The following is a 22813-nucleotide window of genomic DNA, read 5'->3' as shown; positions in this document are numbered from 1 at the left end:
GCAAACGAGCACCGAGCCAGCTCCAATGTCAGAGGATGAAGAGAGCACATCCTGTTAGTCACAGTCAGAGAAACAGGACTACACTGAAAAACAGGCTGAGCTCAAACATCTATACACAAAGGTGTTGATGGCAGCAGCACAGCTGATATTTCTCTCCAGGATGGTGTCACAGCCAAATAGCCAGATGAGAGAGCAAAATCCTGGGTATGCTGACCTTGAGAGCCTTCCACGGTCAGGCTGCCTCCTACATTAGAGACTTATATTGCCTCTCGGAGGCTGAGGTCTCAGGACCAGAACCTGCTCATAGTCCCTCGTACTCGTTACAGGACCAGGGGAGACTGCTACTTTCAGCCGGCTGCACAGGTTCTCTTGAACGATCTCCCACTTTCCTTGCGCTTATTGGATTCTATTGGTGTTTTTAAGAGCAAACGGAAAACCTATTTGTTTAAGAAAGTATTTTAATTCTAGTAGGGTTGTCTTTTGTGACTGTAAATAAAAATGTATTTTTATATGTTTTGTAATTTTGTGAAGCACTTTGTGACCTCTGTATTAAGGTATTATATAGATAAACATTTCTTACTTACTACTTACTTACTTACTTACTTAATTACATAATGTTAGAGAATACTGGAGAATGGGACAATAGAAATAGAATGAAGCAGAATGATGAAAAAAGGGGCCACTGTATCCTCCAGCAGTCTAAGCCTATAGCAGCATAACTATAGAGATAGCTCTGGATAACCTGAGCCACCCTAACTATAAGCTTTATCAAAAAGGGATGGAGCCGGATAACTAAAGGATTTGCCTCCGTTTCTACTTTCAGAACGGAGCTTGTCCATTTAAGGCTTTATATGTGAGAAGGAAGATTTTAAATTCTATTCTGGATTAAACAGGAAGCCAATGAAGATCCAAGGATAGGAGAAATATGATCTCTATTTTTAATTTTCATAAGAACTCTGGCTGCAGCATTTTGGATCAGCTGAAAGCTTTTAACTTCAGTTTATGGACAAAACATCAAAACAACCAAACATATGTGGAAAAGAAGCACTGAAGAGAGTTCAAGGACAAATGACATGAGAAATGAATCAAGCACAGAATCACGTTTAAAAGCAAAGCAAAGTAGAAAGAGAAGAAAACTTCACCCCGACACCAGAGGAACTAATTTTATAGTCAAGCATAAGACATATAAAATCAGAATCATTGAAAGAGCAGCTGAAAATTTTTTGGGATTCAAAGAAGTTAGTTGGGAAAACAAAGTTACAAGGTTGGAGATGGATGGAAGAACAGAAGCATCTGGTTATTAGCTCAGGCATTAATAATATAAAATCAATTAAGATGTATAATAGTAAATTGATAGTGATTTAACAAATATATAGATAGGTTAGAAGGTGAAATAAAATCGGTGGTGGACAAAGTACTCAACAGTGGTACTTGAATAAAAGTATTGATACTAACAGTCAAATCTTACTGAACTACAAATAAAAGTTACTCAGTTAAACATTTACTCAGATGAAGTATTGAAAATACTTAAGTATTCAAAAGTACATGCATTTAAAATCACTTAAGTATTAAAAAATACAAATTATATTTTTAATACTAGTACATTTCTGTATAATTTTAAAGAACCTTGTAACTTCCAGAAACCACTTGATGTATTGATGCATAGAACCACTGCTACCAATTCGTCACCACCTGAAAAGAACTTAATAAAAGCTGCCACAAATATCTAATTTGATTATTATTTCTTTTTAACAAAAACCAAAAAGAAAACAGGAGTGTCTTGATTCTTATACTTTCTCTACAAAAATAGAAGTTTAAGGTTGAATCTATTATCACAAAGAAACCGGAACTCTGATTTGAGAACTCATCCTACAGAACCTGGCCACATGGCAACAACTAGTGCCTTAATAAAATAATAAACTACAGGTAATATCTAGAGTTGTCAAGTAACGAAGTACAAATACTTTGTTACTGTACTTAATTACACTTTTTAGGTATCTATACTTTACTCCATTACTTATTTTTCCCCTACTTCTACTCATTACATTTTCACAAAAGTATCCGTACTTTCTATTCCTTACATTTTTAAAACAAACGTTACTCGTTACTCTTGGCTTCGGTTTAATGTTTATAAATATTTATTTCACGTCATGTGCGCCATCCAATGCAGATAATTGGCGCCATCCACATCTAGTGAAAACTAGTAATTGGATGAGTCATATAACGCAAACACTCATTGGTTAGCTAAAGGAAATGATCAGAAGCCAGCAGGTGTTCTTCACACTGCAAGGGTGAATTGTCTATGTCATGTTATGATGTAAGATTCAGAAAAAGACGTTGAAATGTCTGAAAGGTCGGACACAGGCGAGAGTGTATCGGGAGACGGAGACCAACAAGACCTCCCTCATCGTTGGCTCTAATTAAAACAATTTTTCGAAACAGTTGAAAAATTGAGCTTTCAATTCATATAGTGGCATCTGGCTGTTTTTTTTTTTTTTTTTTTTTTTTTTTACTTTATACTTTTATACTTTAAGTAGTTTCTGGAGCACATACTTTTTCACTTTTACTTGAGTAAAGAGGTCAAGTTGAAACTACAACTTTTAGTGTTTTTAAACTACAGTATGTATACTTCTACTTAAGTAACAAATGTGTGTATTTTTGACACCAGTGGTAATATCAGCCCTGAGTTTCTCACATTTGTGGAATTTTTCGCAAATCTCTAAACAGTGGTGTCCTAATTCAGTCCTAAATGCAGCAATCTGCCATGATGAAACTGCATTTTAAGAAAAAAATAAATAGCAACAGTGGATTACAAAGCCAGCAGGAACAAGGAACTAGCAGCTTCCTCGAAATGGGGTGGAGAAAAAAGTACAATAGTTGACTTTGAAATGTAGTGGAGTGAAAGTTAAAAGTAAGTGTTCTTTCCTACTTTCCACTACTGTAAAAAAAATTAAGGATAACAGGGACAGAAGGTGGATATAGTTTATTAAATCAAGAATAAGACATACAAGTTTAGGATATTGTTAATGATGAATAGTTTTTATATCGGTAATCTTATTATTTTAGTCATCTTTTTTCCACAAGCCATACCGGTAGGTGGCGGTACTGCAAGTTTATCTCGCCTACCACCATTTGACGTCACCAAGAAGAACTAGAAGAAGATAAGGAAGCAGCCATCGTGGCTAGGAGGACACTCATTCAAGGCGACTCGAGGTGAGAAATCCCATTTTTGCTGATAATTGTTTGCTATTACAGCTTTGAATATATTTATAGCACCGCTCGCTTTTCTTAACTAATCTGGGGACAAATGAGCAAAGCTTTAGAAAAACATTTTAAATCATGTTTTAACCTAATTAGGATTATTTCTTTCTCTCCTTGGTTACAAATGTAGAAAAAGCTGCTACTTTAAAATGTATGTTAGCTTTTATTGTCCGTCAGATTCCCGCTTTAATTAAAAAATCACTCCTATTTGAACGTCCTTTGTTTGATAAGAAATATGAAAAATCTCTTCCTCCTTGACTTTTAGCAGCTATTCGGTGCGTAAAGTCATCAAAATGATGCAACCGGAAGCGCTCAGATCTGCAGCTCTTTGATGCAAATAAACCAGTTTTTTATGTTTTATTTTTTAATAAATAGTATCTGTAGTAAAGGTATAGCCATGTTCTTATATAGGCTACCATTTAGTCCAAACACAAACGGCTAGAATCATCTTAATAATATGGATGTTAAGTTCTGTAATAATGTATAAAAACAGTGTGTATTGCATATTAATAGATCAAACCTGCAGTTGGCATTCTTTTAATTATCTCCTCTCTTTGTTTTACTGTGGGGAACCTATAATAACATAAACATCCAGGCATAGTTTGCTTAGTCATGGTAAAGAATAAAGATCAGCAGGTCAGAAATTTTCAGCCATCATATTTTATTTAAACCAACTTTTGTTTTTGTTTTTAATTATTCTTATCTTTTGTAACTTCCAGTTAGTTCAAACTATTTCCTGCTTCTGTTCTTGTCAGGAGGGAGATTACTGGTATGCTGACCCCCACCAGCCACACCTTACAGCCTTAGAGCTGATGGAAATCAACAAAACCTGTTTATCAGGCTCATGCATGTCAGCACTATGACAATCAGTTTGGTGGGGTCAATGACAAATCCAGTGTATTTGTGGTTAATCAATCTTTTTCCAATAGTTCCATTATTATCTCATACTTCAATTGTAGTTTTTTATAACAAGAAAAAGAAAATCTTACACATCTGCTGGATCTCGTGTCATCTTTGTATTAAAGGTATAGTGAAGGATTTTTGCGAATTTTAAAAAAAGACTTGCCCTCTACACTTAAAAAAATGCACATGCGCAACTCTGTACATGCTCTATTAAACGCGTGCAAAAGCAGGCAGGAGCCCATTTCTCTGTGTGCACGCTCAGTTTAAAAGGTGCTGTTCTCATAGCTCATACAAGCTTACTTTGTCCGAACGTCCGCCCTAACCCCTAAATCCCTCAATCACTACACCTAGTGAGGACTATATAGTGGACTTTAGAGTGAACTCAGTTAACTGACTGTTCGGACAGATGATCACTGATTTTAGTTACTCTTTTCCACTGTGCAGTGCCTGCACCATCTTTGTTATTAGTTGCTGCTGTCAGTTAGCTACAGCCTATGGCGACAGCGGGCCGCTGTGACAGCAAATCCCATAATGCTTTGCGAAAAGAGTGCTCCGCACAAAGCCTTCTGGGATATATGTGCCTCCTTTGAAGCGAGAAAAATAAGTTTGTAAGTGCAATAGAGCAAAAGAAAATATAGTATAATAAGAGAAAATAAAATAATTAAAAATAGTAAAATGACAGCTCACTAGTGCTGAAAATAATGATTATTTTTGCAAATCAATTATTCTCTCTATTATTTTTTTGATTAATCAATTAATAATCAGATAGCTAAAGGTTCCTTAAAGAAGACTTTTTATGAAATTAAACCAAGTGAAAATAAAAGTTTTCAATTGTTTTATTTTCAATCTGGATGGAACATATTGACAGCCGAAAAAGTTTTTATATATTTCATATAATTACGGCTCTAAGTGGGTCGCTCTGTCAGAGTCTCTGTACTACAGTTAACGATTGAATTATTATTAAATTAGTTAATTATTATTTTCAATAATTGATTCATCACAATTAATTCTTGCAAAAAGTTCAAAACAAACCACTGGACTTTGTTTTCCAAGTTTAAAGACGTTTCGCTTCCCATCCAGGAAGCGTTCTCAATTTCAAATGTCTGGATTAGCGATGAGTTCCAGGCTTTTATAGAGCAACCCAACAGAAGTGTTGTAATGTCTTAGAAACATGCACATTATAAACCAGCTCCACCGCTGGTTTTCCAGTTTCAATGTTTACAGCGGGGCTAATCTTTTTATCGTTTCTGTTAGACTCAAAACTACATCCTCTCTGCAGAAACCTGCAGTACACTCTTAATGTTCTGGTCAATGTTTACAGTTAACTGTTACTGATATGAATAAGTTGGATCAGACTTTCTGATAGTTGAACAAAGAAAAGTTAATTAACTGCTGTAAAGCATATTGCAATAGAATGAACTACAGTCACATTTCAATAGCAAAACTACCACATTCTTTTATTACTTATCTGTCAAAATTGGGCAAATTTTGGCTTTTCATTGAAAGGATACTGAACAGTATAAAACTGTGATTCATTTTTTTTTTATTAATGATTTGAAGTAAAACATTTTTAAATCCTTAATGCGTCCTGTTTGGACCAACCGGTCAGTGTTCGGCTTGTATGATTTTCCTCTAGTGGGTTTCTAGTCAATCAGCTTGTTTTATATTAATCAAAATCAAGTGTATGATAAAGTGAACCAGGGCTAAAAATTAATCGAATTAATCGTGATTATGGATTATTAAAATAATTGTCACCTAATTCAGTTACCCATTAATTATAAACTGGAGTATAGAGACTCTAAAACCTGGCTACAGCTGACAGGGAAACCCACTTAGAGCAGGATTTATATCAAGATTGTGAAAAAATGTAATTATTTTGCATTAAAGAAAAAAAAAATTCTATCTAGAACTGCACAAGCGGAAACATTTTAGTTTCACCTGGTTTAATTCTGCAAAAAAAAAGTTCTTTAAGGAACCTCACTTTCTGATCATTAATCTGAAAACTAATGGGCATATGTTAGCTGCATTCCTAAATTGTACCCAGTTTGTTCACATATAAAGCACAAATATTGATTTGTTTTTGCATTTTTGATTCGCCTCACCAGATGTATTAATTCCTAGAAAGGTTAAATGTTAAACTCAATAAACGGTCTTTGGGTTTCATAAAAGTTTGCCTTCAGCTCTTATAAATGAAATCTTTGATGCCCTTACAGCTCAGAACATTTCATGCTCTTCGTCTTAACAGTTCAAGCTCTCAGAAAGGTTTCATTTAAAACTATTTGAACATATTAGTGTTGGTTTGTTTATAAAAGCCATAATTCAGTTTAAATTTGCCCCATGATTAATGTTTTTATGTGTGCTGAATCACTGAGTAATCAGTTAGTTGATCAAAGGTCCTTCAGTAATAATTACAGCATTAGTTTGAGTAAAAAGCAGCTGAACCCTTTAAACAAGGCACACATTATATGATGTACAAACAGAACTGTGTGTATAAAACAGAGTTTTATGCGATTTTGTCTCGGTCTCAGGAAATAGGCAGGTTTACATAGAAAAAAAAAACGGTCTCCACCCTTTGTGGAAAAAGCAGTCATGCTTGGCCTCACGTCCTCCCCTCCACCTGGGGCTTCTGCCTGCTCTCCTTTATTTGTTACATCATAGCTCCATGACCTTTTTTCTCTATTGAAACAGGAACCATGGAGCGGGTTAGATCAGCGTTTCAAAGCATGGTGAGTTTTAAAAAGCAAATTTCACTTTGTATTTTCTGTTTGATATTTTCTTTTTACACCTGAGCTCATGTTGACTATGTGGATCCTCCTGCTGGAGGCATCAGGGGCCCGCATTGCTATCATAGCTCTGTGCTCTTGTTTCGCCTACCTGCAGATGAAGAGTGAGCGGTACAGCAGGTTCACGCTGCAGCCGTCTGAGAACAGCGAAAGGCACACCGAAGTCAACCTGTCAGACTACGCTGTGGATGACGGTGCGGAGGCGCCCGGCTCGCCCAGCTTTAGGCCCGCGCCTCCACGCAACAACAGGCGCACCGTTGCCTTCATGATCGTGGGATTCCTCATGATTTTTGTCGCCGGTTCGTTACCTTTTCCCTTATTAGTATAAAACGTGGGGCTGTGAGATACAGTTAACTAGGAGTGTGGGACAGAAGTTGATTTGGCGATATATATCATGATTTTCGGCTGCCCGGTATTATTAATTAATTAATAATATTATTAATGAATTCATAATCATAAATAATTAATATGGATCTTTTAGTTCCTAATGTCGATAAAAAAAAAAAAAAACATTTACCTAGACCCTTGTGCGGTGCAGCACCATTTCTGTAGTTGAGGCAGTCACAGTAGAAGGCTGAGGCCGTTTCTCCATTCACTAGAACATGAGTACGGACTCGTGTCCTCACTAAGTATGTTCTTTAGAAGAACACAGAAAAGTATAGACTTGGGGAGAGCGGGAGAACGCAGTATAAATATGGGTCAATTGGAGTAGAAGTGACCTCACCACACGCTCAGCTCGTCTAGAGCTGCATTTCTCCTCCTGTTATTAATAGTCTCTAGATAATAATACATTCTTACTTTTTTCATTTCGTGGGGGAATAATAATGAACACAGTCAGATAAACACAAATCAAATGAACATTTTGACAAATAAAACAAAAAAATCATCATCAGAGCCAGCGGTCCTTCACACACGGCCATGCAGAGCGAGGGCTGCTGCAGACGGGTTAGCCATGGCCGCCGTTAGCCTCAGAGCTCCACTGGTTGCTGCGTTCCTCTCAACTTCGGAAATCTATTTTTAAATTACGCATTAAATCGGTAAATGGACCATATAGTGATGCTTTAAAGTACAATATTCTCACCTCAAATCATCTTAAAATGTACTTTTATTGAACAACAGCAACAGAAAAGAGAACTTTTAACTTTGAATGGAGCGCCTCATTGAAAGCTGCTGCTGCTGCAGTGCATGCTGGGACAGATGTCAATCTCCAGAATGGACAAGTCTGCTCTGATGCATGCTGGGTAAATAGGGAGGGGCGAGAACAACATCTGGGGACTTTGTCGTCTTGGTCTGCTGTTCTTGTGAATTGGAGTACTAGGGTCGAAGCTGATGACGTTTCACTAGTGCACGAGCACATCAGAACGCACAAGTACACTTATTGAGAAACGGCCTGAGACTGAAACCCCAGACAACATGGATTCTTAGGAACATATACAGCACTTTCTTTTTTATCCATAAATTTAATTTTAATAGCTGGGTAAAATATTATATCGTGATCTGATATCATGACCCAAGTATCATGGCGTGTATTGCCAGTACTCACTCCTACAGTCTACTACATTAAAGATGAACTGAGTGCCTGATGTGTTGCATTGCCAACAATTGAGTTCAGAAAGGGTTAAATTATATTATTATTTTTTACACCATCATGCTACAAAGGTTTCCACTTTTCCAATTTTTAGGTTAATAATTATTGGGACAGATTCTATTTTTATTCTCTTTGGGTTATTTGAGGCATACAGTTATTTAAACCTAAATTCTGTCCATTTTGTTTTTATTTTCATTTTTGTCTTGCTCTCATCATAACTGGCTGAATGTCTTTTGCCCTGACTGCTTCTCCTCAGGCTACCTAGTTGGTTTCATCAGCCATCATAAACCCAAGGTGGAGCCTGACTGCGGACAGGGGATGAAGAGTGAAACCACGACTCCAGCGAAAGCCGCTCCGACGCAGGCTGTGCCTCCTCCAGAAGCCTCTCTGTCCTGGAATGACCTCACTCGGCTCCTGAAAGGCAAACTCAGCAGCAACAACTTTGAACAGACTCTTAAGTAGGTTCTGGATCTGTAACCGTTCAGATTACTTTGATTTGGTTATTCTGACACTGAAACTGAGAAAAGAGCTCAGCATGCAAACACTGAGGCCTGCAAGCCGATTCATTACGGAAACCTCACTCTTCAAATGAATAATATCTGAAAGATATTTAGGGCATCAAATTCCCCGAAAAAAACACAATCAGTTTGATACCTGGATACAAATTTGAAGACATTTCAAAAGAGGAAAAAAAAAAACTTTATATTTGTATAGATAAGTCATAAGGCTGCAGAATGTGTAGAGTTGTGATAAGTTTGTGTGCTAAAGCCAGACTGGAAGAAGAAAGTGAAAACATCCTCTCTTTGCAGGAAATTCGATGAGCCGACCCGGTCAGCAGGAAGTGATCAAGACATGAAACTGGCCAATGGGATCTTCTCGACGTTCCAGACTCTGGGGATGCATCCTTGGACCGACATCCATTACGTTCAGCTGCAGATGCCCAACAGGTCTGCCTTTTGATTTCTCTTGTTTCTATTTCGTTGAACCACACAGCTTGTTCGATTTCCTTAAAGCAGCAAAGGAAATCAAACAAATGCTGCATTTTCACGTTTAGATTTTACAAGCATTAATGGCATTAAGCTTATTTCCTTGTTAGAAACTCATTCCAAACAAGGTTTTTTAGGAATTCTGCAATAGAATCACAGATTAAAAGCCTTTTCTTCTTTCTTCTTTACAGCGAGATGCCCAACACTGTTTACTTTGGTTCTGACGTCTTTAAACCTAAAGGATATTTGGCCTACAGCAAACCTGGCAGAGTCGAGGTCAGAATTAATGTTTAACCAAAAACATCTGAGGATTATTGTTTTCCCTCCCAGATGCAGGGGTTGGGTGTGATGTTTGTGCTTCTAAGGCTGTAGAGTTAGAGATCTGAGACGGTCTTAACCCTAGAGGTGTGCTGACACCTCGGCTGCAGGATTTAGACCTCATTACGAAGGTTTAAATATGTTAAATTGGATTTTGCTCTGCTAAACCAGCCAGTTGGCTTATAGACATTTAAAACGGTTACAGAACAGGTTTGGTTATTATTAGACATGCATTAAATCTTCAAATTCTGAATCGCCTACAAATTTCTATTAAGGACTACTTTAGGTGTTTGTTTTACATCTAAGATTTGGTCGTTATTTTCAAACCTCCTCTTTTAATTACACCATAAAACCCACCGAACTGAGACGGTGATGCTTTGATTTTCTATAAATATAAATAATAAAAACATTTTTATCAGGTAACAATTAGGTTTTATTGCTGCTGATTAGATGTTGTCATGATACTTTGATGTTCTAGCTGTATTTTTCCAGTGTTTTTGTTTAATGGACAGATAAATGCAAGTAAAGATTCTAACATGAAAATAATTGCATTTTAAATGATTGCATCATAAATGACACTAATGAGTTTCATACCAGAGACATTTAGTAAACATTTTATTTATTATAGCACGTCTGTATACTAGTTCCTGCTTTCAAATAGAATAATATTAGGATAGATTCAGTAAATAAAAGTGACTTTCTTTTATATTCAGTACTTATCAGACAATAAAAAATCACATTTGCAATTCAATGTTGAATATATTGCCATTAGTTCTGATAATACCAGAAACATTAATAAAAGATGATGAATAGATGGATTTTATTTGTTTTAAAAAATTTTTAATAAAAATAAAAACAACTGTATAAAAAAAAAAGAAAGGAAAGGACATGTTTCAAGTTGACATCTACGGTATGTTTTTAAACCTTTTTTATAATATTTATATTTCTGTAAATGCAACCCTTGCAGCTTTTGCCAGATTTTTTGTTTAATTACACAGAAGTACGTTTCTCACCTTTAGTGAAATTAAATGTGTATTTGTCTTCCCAAACAGGATAAAAAAAAAACTTTCTATTTATCTCAACTTCAGCACTGTACTCTAAAACAGAAAAAAGACATTAATGCATTATAGTTTATTGAAAAAGCAGAGGTTTGCTCATGGATTAGCATAGCTACCAGCCACCACAGCAGCTCTGCTAACAGCTGTTTATCAGGGACCAACGGATCAGAGCTTTTCAGCTTCTGGTGTTTAAAAAGCTTAACCTGATGTAGCCGCTCTGCTATATGTTTCATCTGGGACTTTTGCTGCTGTCTGCGTCTATAGGGCCCTCTGGTGTATGGAAACTACGGCCGTCAGGAGGATCTGGACTTCGTGCAGCGGAAAGTTAATCTGAAAGGTTCTGTTCTGCTGCTGAGAGCTGGAAAGATCACTTTGGCACAACAGGTATGTCTGGATTCACTACTGTTGTGACACAAAGTTATTTATCGTATGTCTTCTTGAGGAAGGTGTTGGAATGTTTTGATAAGGATCTATTTTGGTCTCTTAGGTGGACAATGCTGCCAGGATGGGAGCTTCTGCTGTTTTGATCTACCTCGACACTGAAGATTACAACGTGGTTACAGAGACTGAACTCTACGGACATGTATGTATTTAACATATTCAATCAAATATACACAACTATAAGAAAATTTCCATCATTAATTATTTATTGTTTAATTTCAGGTCCATCTTGGTTCTGGGGACCCCTACACCCCAGGATTCCCATCCTTTAACCACACCCAGTTCGCCCCCACAGAGTCAGCTGGCTTGCCTGAAATCCCAGCCCAGACCATCACCGCCAACTCGGCTGCAGCTCTGTTGAAGTGAGAAACTTTACCTTTAAGCAGGAAATGACAGTATAATCATGAAGAAAACAAAAACAGAATTTTTCTTATCTGAGTGGGAATTATTGGATTCTCAGGTTTCAGGCTTATATATTTAACTACTAATTAAAACTACCACTGAACACCCGATTTTGTTAAATTTAATTTAGCAAGTTCAAACTCCACCATGTAGCTTTTTTTTTTCCATCAACCAGCTTTTGGCAATATTTTTTTATCAATGCTGAGCCTTAAGCTTTTATTCCGTACAGAATTGGAGGAGTTAATTTTGATCGCTTTCCCAAAAAAACACTCTGGGTTTTCCAAAACTGAGTTGACTTGCTAACAATCGGCTTTTGGCTCTTTTAAAAAAGCCAAGTCTGATCCGCTGCTGGCAAATTGTGTGGCGGCTGTCCCCCACCGCTGTGTGTCTGATGACGGCATCATGCTGGGTGAGCGTTGATGTCGACTGTGCCACGGAAATCAGGGAAGTAAATAATGGAGAGCAACGTGGACGGCAGCCAGAGAGTAGTCGGTATTCTTTATTATTTAACTCTTATATCTGTCCAAATCCCTCCCACCAGAGCTGCTACATGTTTATCGAATGTAAACAAAGTAGTTTCGGCTTGTTGGATCAGAAGCGGCCGGCGCGATGTGTTGACATCTGTACGTTGCGTTCAATGGTGTCACGTAATTTAGCGAGTCAACCCGCGTCTGGTTTTCCCACTGCATGCCGATCAGAGCCGAGGTGGTTTTAATGGACGTTGCTTGCCAAATCGTTTACCCATATAGACATGCGTCAGTGAACTGTCAGTGGGAAAGGGGTGTTCGTTTCCTGGCACTGGACCTTGATTCTAATTTTGCTGAGCTTTGAGAGGGCTGTTTCATATTGATGGCCTGTTTCCGGAGGCTAAAAACAGCTGTCTAACATGCTGGAAATTATCCCAAAACCTGGTGGGGATCTATGAACTGCTAGGAGATCTAATAATGTGCAATTTTTGACCATTAAACTTTTAAATTTTGGGGGAATTTTGAGGTTTTACCCTTTCAGTAGATCTAGTGTTCTTAGGTTTAAGGAAATCAACTGACTCCCTTCTTCATAGTAACTGTCACAGTCTGCAATTGACTCTGTCTTGTCTGAGTGGCTCCCCCCAGTGGGGAAAAGCTATATTGGTTTTCCTGAAGAAGACTGCATTTCCCATGAGGACTAGCTTGGTAAAGATGATAGTGTGTAGCCTGATAAACCAGACTAAATCTGAGATTAAATGTGTGATTTATTCTGGCCCCGATGAATGAGGCATCGGAAGATTGTTGATGAGAACAAACCGTTGTCTTTTAAACCATGTCTGTGCCTATTGGCCAGCGCTCTGACCAATGAGCGCAACTGACTGTGATGTAGTAAGCGCGACAGAAAGCTGGTGGGGGAGTGTAAACAAACAGCCTGTCGGTAAAACGGCGAATACATCCTTCTTAAAAATGAATGAGCGTAGAGCCTCTTCCTGCTCACGTTTTAACGAAAACCCCAAGTCTAATCCTTCCAAAACTGATTCCAAAGCTGAGTCAAACGAGAACGGTTCAATAGTTGTTGCCATCTTCCTTGTTGTGCTTTCTCCAGCGCCGCGCAGCTTTGTCGTCACGGCCTCAAAAGCTTTGCATCCAGAAATTCAAAACACATCTCTGCATTGTGATTGGCCCGCCAGTGGCCAAAGTCATTTTTGCCTGTGAGTGGGTCTAGTTTTCTACTGTATTCCTGCACATGTGCCAGGATTACTGCCACCCTCCCCAAAGTTGCTTAGTGCTGGTAAAATCAATGCAGACCTCTTCGGGCCGTGACAGAAGTGTAAATAAACTGGTTACAAGTTGACTGGTCACAAAACTTTGGATATCTTCTGAATATTGAAAATTGACATAGTTTTGGTCTAAATAAATCACTTTAAAGTCCACATCAAGACTAAATATTTAAATTGACCGTAACTTTATTTGAATAAAGTTGACGTCTCTTTTTCTTTCTCAGAAAAATCGGTGGTCCTGACGGAGGCAGTGATTTCAGGGGTGAGCTGAAGTCTGTGGCTTACAGCCTGGGCGGCACTCAGAACATCACTGTTGAAGTGAACAACATCTTGGTCAACAAGGAGATTCACAATGTGTTCGGAGTGATCAAAGGATTTACTGATCCTGGTAGGTTTTCTCTGGTTATTTGTGTTTTTGGTTCCTACAAGGATCTTAGTTACTGAGCAGAGTTTTTTATTATGAATATGCAGATCGTTATGTGGTGCTGGGAGCTCAGAGGGACGCCTGGGGGGCAGGTTACACCAAAGCCACTGTTGGTGCTTCTGTGCTGATCGAGCTGGCCAAGACGTTTCATGAGATGGTGGAGAAAGGTAAGAATGGTTATCCAAGAAGAAACCTCCAAACGCACATATGAATGGTCGTTTGTCTCTGTGTTGCCCTGCGATGGACTGGCGACCTGTCCAGGGCGGACCCGCCTTTCGCCCGTAGACAGCTGGAGATGGGCACATCATCCTCACGACCCCGCTGGGGATAAAGCGTGACAGAAAATGGATGGATGATATTTATGCAAATGAGAACACTTGTTCTTTAATCAGTTAATGTGTGCCATATATTTATATAAATATTAGGCATCTATATATATAATGTTTATGGTTTCGTTAGCCACACTTTAAGGCCCCGTCCACACGAAGCCAAACCCTGGCCTAAACGCACAAATTTTTCACCAAACCAGCCTCTCATCCATACGAAGCCGGCGTTTCGGGGTTCTGTAAACGATTTTCTTTTTATTCAGCCTTCAGAGTGGGAAGATTTTGAAACGCCGTTTTCGCGTTTCCATCTTTAAGCTCTAACCGCGTTTTTTTTTTTTTTACACGCATGCGTCATAGCGTCGCCTCTAAACACGCATGCGCAACACAGTATCACAACAACAATGGCGCCGTACTGTGTTAAATGGTTGCTGCTCACGCTACTCACCCTGCTGTCGGGCTTACAACAGAATCTTCTTCTTCTGGAATATCTCCAGGAAGAACAGAGCAATATCGACGACATAGTTCAGCACCTGAATTTGACTGAACCACGAAAATGGACCCGCAGGGCAACCATGTATAAATATTAGTGCGCATGCCCAACATTTCGTCGCCTATTTTTGCTTTGGCACCACAGCGCCACTTAAAGGCCTGGCATACATTTTGCAGCGTTTTCATGCATTGGTGTGGACGATCACATTTATTTTACGTCTCCGTCTTTATGGCAAACGTTTTGGAAAATATCAGCGTTTCGTGTTCGTTTTGACTTCGTGTGGACGGGGCCTAAGACAATGACCAATGAGGGGGTTGGTGACATCTGAGGAGGAACTCCCTCAAAACTCAATTTTCAGTGAGGTCAGGGACCAGAAAGGTAATAGAAAAGGAAGATGGAGAGGATAAAGCAAAAAGAAAAAATATTTAAAAATTTTAAAATAAAAGTTAAGAAATGGAATAAGGAATAACTTTTTTTAAATGTGTGATGTGCAAAAGTATTTCTGATTAACTTAAATTTCTATTTAGAAAAAGGGGTTGAAAATACATCTTCAAATTCCAGTATTTAATAATGGATACAATTTATTATTCCTCTTTAATAATTGAATTTAAAATATGCTATTACAAAAAGCTTCTCAATTGCATGATTTAAATGTTACATTAGCCTTTCTCTGTCCCCCATACCTTCCACCTAAACTAAAATGAGGAGCGTTGCATTGCGGCTCTGCCTGTATTCCTATTTTGTTGACGTAAATGTTTTAACGTTTTCCCCTTTAGATGGGTTCAGGCCAAAAAGAAGCATTATCTTTGCCAGCTGGAGCGCTGGAGAGTTTGGTAGCGTTGGCGCCACAGAGTGGCTGGAGGTGAGAAGCACACGAGATAAAACTGGGCTTAACTGAGCTTCCTGCTTGGGGATAAAATTTGCTAATGTCTCTCTTTTTTTTTTTTTTCTAGGGTTATATGTCTTCGATTGACCAAAATGTCGTCACATACATAAACCTGGATGGAGTAGTAATGGGTAAGTCCTATACCACGCCAAAAAAAGAACATGTTTAGAAGTGGTTCCAGCTGATGAAGCTTGTCTCTGACAGGTCGCGAAAGTTTCATCGCCTCTGCCAGTCCGCTGCTGTACGGCCTCATGGAAAGCACCATGAAGGAGGTAAAACAGAACTTGATGATGAGCCTGATGCTCTGCAGACCTGCTGGGGCTGATTGGTTCAACTTTGTTTGTCTTTTTCCTGCAGGTGAAAATGCCTCAAAAAGTGTCCTCAATCTATAATGAAATGGGAGCCCAGAAATGGGAGACTGAAGTGTAAGTAGAATGTCCAACTAAAACAATCTACTGGAAATAAATGACTAAAGCTCACAATGGCCCTTAATGAAATCACAATAAATTTCATTATACTTTAGTCGATTTTATGTAATAAAAAAAGTACAGTTTTATTATTTTACAAAAATGATCAGAACATTCCTTTGAATGTCAGCTTTAATGAGCATGTGTCATCTAAGCAATAAAGATATAAAATTAATAATGGCTTTTAATTTTGAATAAGTTTATGTTGCAGTTAAATTGGAATGGACTATTATTATTATTATTTTTTTTTCATTAAAATCACATGTGCATCAAAGGAATTCTTCTGTCAAATTATATTCATACCTCCAGGAAACAGGAAGTCATTTATTATTTATGAGAAATGTTTAGACGATCGGACCAACAAAGAAATGTAACGTGTGAATAGAAGACAATCTTCACATTCTTGGGATTATTAGCATCGCTAATTGTATCACTGGTGTTTTTTTTGTTCTATTAATCAAAGTTTTCTTTGGGAATATTTCTTACCTTTTTTGCAGATATTTCCCATAAAATGTGTTTCAAAGAACAGTTTGACTTTAAGTTAATTTGTTTACTAACCCACAGCACATTTTATATATTCATAATATAAGCATGTGGCCGTACATATGCCACATTGTTTCCAGAAGAGAGTTGGTTCTCTACTAGATTTTAAAACCAAAAGCTTTATTAATAGAGAATATGCAAACAAAGTGTTTTTTATTTCTTTGTTTAAATGATGTTTTCTGGTTGCAGTCTCAGGCCCATGTCGATGGAGGATCCTGCTTATCCATTCCTGGCTTTTGCTGGCATTCCCTCCATTTCCTTCCACTTCATTTCAAAAGATGTAAGTCTTCTGTTCAAATCAGAAAAGCTTTATTGTTTTGGGGTTTTTTTTAGAAGCAGATTTTCACGCAGGTGCGACACTTTTATCCATTCTTTTTTCTTCTATAACCGACACTGTTGTCGATTAAAATCTCCAAAATGTCTGTTACTGAAATATAAATAAAACCCTAACCAGATTTAGTCATGAAATCAAATAAACCAGTGCTATCTAGGTCATAATGCAAAAGTTAATGTTAGGTCATGATATCAAAGTAATACAGCCTTTCTATTGAGTTATTTATTAGCAGGCTGGGTGTGAGTGTCTATGTGCTGCTACCTGCTGGGGGTTGAATGGTCAGATGATAGCTTTGAAGAAAAAAAATCCCAGAGTAACTAGATCAGGATCACTTTCTTTGGGTAGGAAAAAATACACTTATTTCCTGGTAGCAGCAGTTCTTTCAGTGACTTCCTAGAAATGGGTCACTGGCTGCACTTCCATAAACCCTTTGCAGGACAAAAAGTTGTGGAAGAAGCTACACTTTTATTGCCTTTACATAGGAAAGTCACAATGAAAAACATGAAGACTGAACTCCTATTGGGAAGAAAGATAAAGAAATGAGCAGTAAATAGTAACAAAGTCTGTTGATGCCCCTTTCTTAAAAATATAATCGCATTATTAAAGATATTACCTAATATGGAGAATAACAGCGAAACAAAATGGCCTCTTAATGCTAGGGATTTCCCAGTCTGATTTTGATGTTGCATATCGCTCCAATATTAGCCAAAAAAAGTATTATTTATCGGCCAGGATCTAAAAGTCTGTCTAAAGTTTCTGTAGCTCATTGGTTCATTTTCATGAGCAAAGTTTTTGTACCTTTTTTTTTTATTACTTTTGTTCCCCGTTTTTAAAAAATATTACTTGATAAGACCTTTTCTAACATTCTACTGTGTAAAAAGTGAATAAAAGCAGGTATGATTTGTGCTAGTATCATATCGAGTCACTATGGGCATTGGCCAGTTTTCAAAGCTGCCTTATCTGTATCATATTGGAAATGAAGAAGTTGTATTGGGACATCCCTACCTACTGTTTGAAATCATTATATAATTAGTGATTGTCCAACACTGCATGATTGTAGTTTAATTTTAGCTTATTGAAGTGGTCGTTACTAAAGTGTAATTACTGTTGGTAAAAGATGCTTATTAAGCTTTTGTCTATAGTTAAAAGGTCAGCTTTGATTTGTGGAGATTCATTGTTGCGTTTCCGTTTTCAGTTTAAGACTGCTTCGTACCCTTATTACGGCACCGCCCTGGACAACATGGATCACCTGAATTACAAAACCAACCACCGCACCAGCAACGTCACAGCTGCAGCAGCGCAGTTTGCCGGCCTAATGACGCTGCGCTTGGTCCACGACCACTTGCTCCATCTGGACGTAGGCAGATACTACGGCCCCATCACCAAATCTGTGCTCCAGATCTACAAGCAAGTCAACCAGCTCACACAGGTGATCTTTCTCATGTTAGAATTTGATGTTATATTACCCAATATCTTGTATTTTTTTATTCATTTTATATAAAGGGCTTTGAATTGTCTTTGCACAGAATTGTGTTCTAGAGATAAACTTGCCTTTCTTTGGCATGGCAAAGTGCTCATAGTGTGTTGTTACCTTTAATCCTGCAGGCTGGGAAGTTGAAGGATGTCAGTCCTAGCTGGCTGAACCGTGCACGCGGCGCCTACAAGCGTGCAGCTGATGACATCGCCAATGCCATCTCCAACACAGACATGACTGATAATGAAGCCGCTCGTATCCTGAACGACAGGATCATGAGGGTAAGTTATAGGCTTGTAAACATATAATCGACTAATTATTAACTGTTGATTTAATGGCCTGTTAGATAAAAAAAAATGTATTCCATCTGGACTAATTAATAACATATGCTTAGAATTTCTTTCAGTGTTGTAATATCACCGCCGTCCACTAGAGGGTATCACTGTATGTTCCTAATCTGAGCTTTACAGGTATTTGCAAGAGGGATAATGCTAGCGGCATGCTATAGCAAGAAACAGGAATCAATCCACAGTCTAGATTGTTTTATTTCCATTGTCTCATGGGATGCAGAATGAACTTTAGAATAGTCTCTTTGTAAATATAAACACCCAAACCTAAAATGGCTCCCATTTAACCACCGTTTTCAGGGGATGCTAACAGCACAAAAGTCTCTCCTAGCACTAAATGCTGGATTACACTAAAAATATAGAGCTACATCCCAGTTAGCTTCATGGAAACAAAGTGGTTAATAGTCTGACTGTGTCGGGGTGTCATACCCTGTCTTTAATTCATAGTTTTATATCTCTGTACTTCAGAAATCATTAGTGTTTGACATATTTTATTCATCTTTTTTATTCAGTAATCAAACAGGTTTCTGTTTTGTTTCTTCTAAATAGATCTAACTTAAACACATGTAACTTTTTTGCTTACCGTAACCGTAACCCTGCCATTACTGTATTTAACACACACATAAACCGCACTGGATTATAGGGCGCGGGTTTTATATACCGGTAAATATCCTCTACTACGTTTAAATACCTCTACAGCGTATTTAAAAATAGAGCGGGAGCAAAACTGAGTATGTTTGTGCTTTTTTCATGTATTTATTACAAAGTATTATTTAAACCTGGGAGCTGGCCGTGAGACAGACACATCGCTGATGACACAGCGCTGTGATCACTCCTCTGAAACAGTTTATTGACGCATAAATTAACTTAAAATGCAGAAATCTGCCGACAGAATATGTTCGCTTTTATTTTCCTGGTGCCTGCAGTTTAGATTGTACCAGTTGGTTGTTCTTTTATACTCAATCCACGCCCACACTTCCCCCTTTAACGTTCTCATAGTGGTCTCAAACGTCCGCAGTAAGAACACACATAGGGCGCACCGCACTATAGGGCGCGCCGCACAATTTGAGGGGGAAAAAAAGACGTTTATATGCGCCTTATAGTCGTAAAAATACGGTAGTTAGTCAGCATTTAAAGGTATTGTGGAGGATTTTTGCAAATTTCTGAAGAAATTCTCCACTTTAGAAAACAATAAAAGAAATGCATGCACAACCCTGTACCCGCTTCCTAGAGGAAAGCCTATTAAACGCTGTGAGAGCATGCATGAGCCCATTTCTCCTCCTGTACGCTCTGTTTAAAAGTTGCTTTTCTCATAACTCATACAAGCTTGCTGTGCCTGTACGTCCACCCTAACCACTAAATCCCACAATCACTATACAGTGTAGTATAGACTATATAGTGGATTTTACAGCAAACTATGTTAACTTACCATTTGGACAGATTTTGCAGTGTTAAAGAAACACTTTAAGAGTTAAATTTAACACCAATCAGAGAGCATTTGGTCCCACTCTGAATTGATGTTAAATTAACTCTCTACATGGTGTGTATCTTATTCCAGTTGTGGTTTTAATAACTTTAAAAGAGTCGAAGTGCTTTGACACTACATAGTTAGCACTCTGGAATTTACCTGTGAACTTTTTGCTCCCCGTCGGTCACGTAACTCCTCCTGCACTGCGCGGTGCCTGCCCCATCTTTATTATTAGTTGGGTAGCGACAGCGGGCTGCTGTGAAAGCAAATATCTGCCTCTTCTGAGGCCTTTCTTTTCTTCTCATACACTTTATACTCGAATACTATACTTTTCAAAGAACCGTGGTGAGAAAGGTGAGCTTCAATGACTGTCTGAAACCGTAGCTCACCACAGATATACGCCTGAAAGTCCGCATGCGCAGAAAAAGATGGCTGATTGGGGAAGAGCACGATTGTCCTTTATACCTTTAACACAGCTGGCGCAATAAATTGCATATTTCAAAAGAATATTTGGAAATTCATGTAATGGAAATGTCCTTCATACGAGAGAAAACTGAGGTTTATAGAAAAAAAGTCTAATAATCAACTATACAGCAATTTATTATAATAATAACTCATTGATATTAAAATAGTTTTTTTTTCTAGAGTGATCTGGCGATCGATTTTAAAAGGGCTTTAAAATGTAAAATGATAAAATCATATGTTATGTAGATTTGAATATTTATATATGCAGTAAAGAGCCTGGTAGGTTGTAAGTATAAAACAGGGTAGGCAATAATAAGCTTTGCGTCAGCCTATTCCTTTTTTTTCGGTAAATTGTTGGTTTTGTTTTGATGTTGTTTTGTTGTTTAATGTTGGATTATTTGCTAAAAAAATAAAGTGAAAGTGAATCGATAACTTGCATCCTTAGTGAGAAACAAGCTCCCATTCTAGTTTGCAGATTTCTATTAGATTGTGATGAGTGCTTTTTTATATGATGTGCAGCCTGACTAGATTCATGTCAAAGCTTTAATTCAGAAATGAATCTTAAACTTGATTATCAGTTATTCAAGTTTAAAACAAAGATTAAAGCTGCAAGAGGAAATCTTTCTAAACTCCAATAGAACTAGATTTCTCTTCCTTCCCCCAGGTTGAGCACTCCCTCCTCTCCCCCTACGTGTCCGTAGTCGAGACCCCCTTCCGTCACCTGATCTTCGGCCACGGCTACCACACCTTGGCGTCCATCGCCGAAGCCAAAGACCCTGAGTTGCTCCAAACCCAGCTGGCTCTGGCCACCTGGAACCTGCAGGGATGCGCCAACGCCATGGTGGGGAACGTCTGGGACATCGACGACGAGATCTAAAGCTGTATACAGGAATCCATATGTATGTGTGTAAGAGAGAGCATAAAGCTGCTTAAAGGTTAATTATAGTGCTCCCACATTTAAATACCTGAAGCACAAACTGACCATCAGAGATCCCATCGTTTCTGAAACCAGGGTTTATATTTGATTGGTTTTCTTCCTCTGAATTTGAGTAAGATCTACATGAAGAGGGAGAAATAATATCTAAAAAAAAAAAAAAAAAACTGTGAACCATAAAAGAACACCTGAGGTGGGGGGGGGAATGCTGTAATCCCCTCCTCTCATCAAACTCCACCCACACAAAGCCTCAAAGCACTGAAACCTTATTTATGCTTTAGTTTGTTTTTCATATTTATCAGTGGCAGTGCCCACTATATTTATTGTTTGTCTTTTTATACAGCATTATCGGAAGCAGTGCCTTCCATAATTATGACAGTTATACTGTCGAAAGCCACAGCAGCATCTGCTACAACAATGACTCCCTTACTGTTGCTGATGAAATGGGATCACCGGATAACGCTAGAATGACACTTTCCTGGTATTTATTTATACAATTTTCCACATTTAGGCCTCTAAACCCATGAGACATGATGCCATTTTGGAGAGAAATGATTTCGATATATTGCACTAAATTTAAAACTGGGTTTTCCAAACTTTCTCTGATACTTAAAGCTAAGATTTAGTGTCATAATTCTGTGCAGAATAATCAGAAACTGCATTTAAATTTAGGATATAATTTGTGGAGAATTTATTTGTGTTGCACAGTCGAAGTTGGAGCACTTATCAGATTGATGATGTTATCGGGAGCAGTGCCTTCCATAATTAAACTCCATTATCGGGAGCAGTGTCTCCCATAATGACCAGTGACGGTAGTTTTTGCCTACCATTTACTGTATGTTTGTGTGTGTTTGTTTGTTTTGTGTGTATTTATCGGGAGCAGTGCCTCTCATATTTCACTTCAAAGGTGGAACAGCTTATCGGGGACAGTGTTTCCCAGAGTTTTATACTTGAAATATTCATTTGTTGGGTTTATTTTTTGGATTTTCTGTGTGTTGGAAAACACTCCTGGACCTCCATAGGTTATGTGCAGCTGTTGTTTATTTTTCTGTATTAACCATGTGTAGATCTTTAAATTTGTTTTACACTGGGTGAGCATTTTTCTGGGAGAGGTGGGCAGTGGATCACGTGGCAGTTTCTATCTTTTGGAAATGTAAAGGTATCAGGG

At 38.1% G+C, this 22813-nt stretch overlaps 1 protein-coding gene across 1 annotated transcript; it reads left to right on the top strand.

Annotated features, from left to right (window-relative positions):
- Nucleotides 1–3089: 3089 nt before the first annotated feature.
- LOC119771464 (transferrin receptor protein 1-like) lies at nucleotides 3090–21849 on the top strand. The gene is made up of 19 exons (XM_038267436.1): nucleotides 3090–3213; nucleotides 6853–6890; nucleotides 7045–7246; nucleotides 8792–8993; nucleotides 9345–9482; nucleotides 9713–9797; nucleotides 11162–11281; nucleotides 11385–11480; nucleotides 11561–11700; nucleotides 13712–13875; nucleotides 13959–14078; nucleotides 15504–15589; nucleotides 15681–15744; nucleotides 15818–15885; nucleotides 15971–16038; nucleotides 16813–16903; nucleotides 18153–18386; nucleotides 18563–18712; nucleotides 21376–21849. The coding sequence occupies exons 2-19, from the start codon at nucleotides 6858–6860 to the stop codon at nucleotides 21586–21588; spliced, it is 2274 nt and encodes a 757-aa protein (XP_038123364.1). The 5' UTR covers nucleotides 3090–3213; nucleotides 6853–6857; the 3' UTR covers nucleotides 21589–21849.
- Nucleotides 21850–22813: the final 964 nt, after the last annotated feature.

The sequence above is a fragment of the Cyprinodon tularosa genome, unplaced genomic scaffold, assembly GCF_016077235.1.
Source record: "Cyprinodon tularosa strain WSP-4 unplaced genomic scaffold, ASM1607723v1 ctg673, whole genome shotgun sequence".
Taxonomy (NCBI): domain Eukaryota; kingdom Metazoa; phylum Chordata; class Actinopteri; order Cyprinodontiformes; family Cyprinodontidae; genus Cyprinodon; species Cyprinodon tularosa.
The sequence above is the reverse complement of the archived record's forward strand: the minus strand, read 5'-3'. Positions and strand labels throughout refer to the sequence as shown.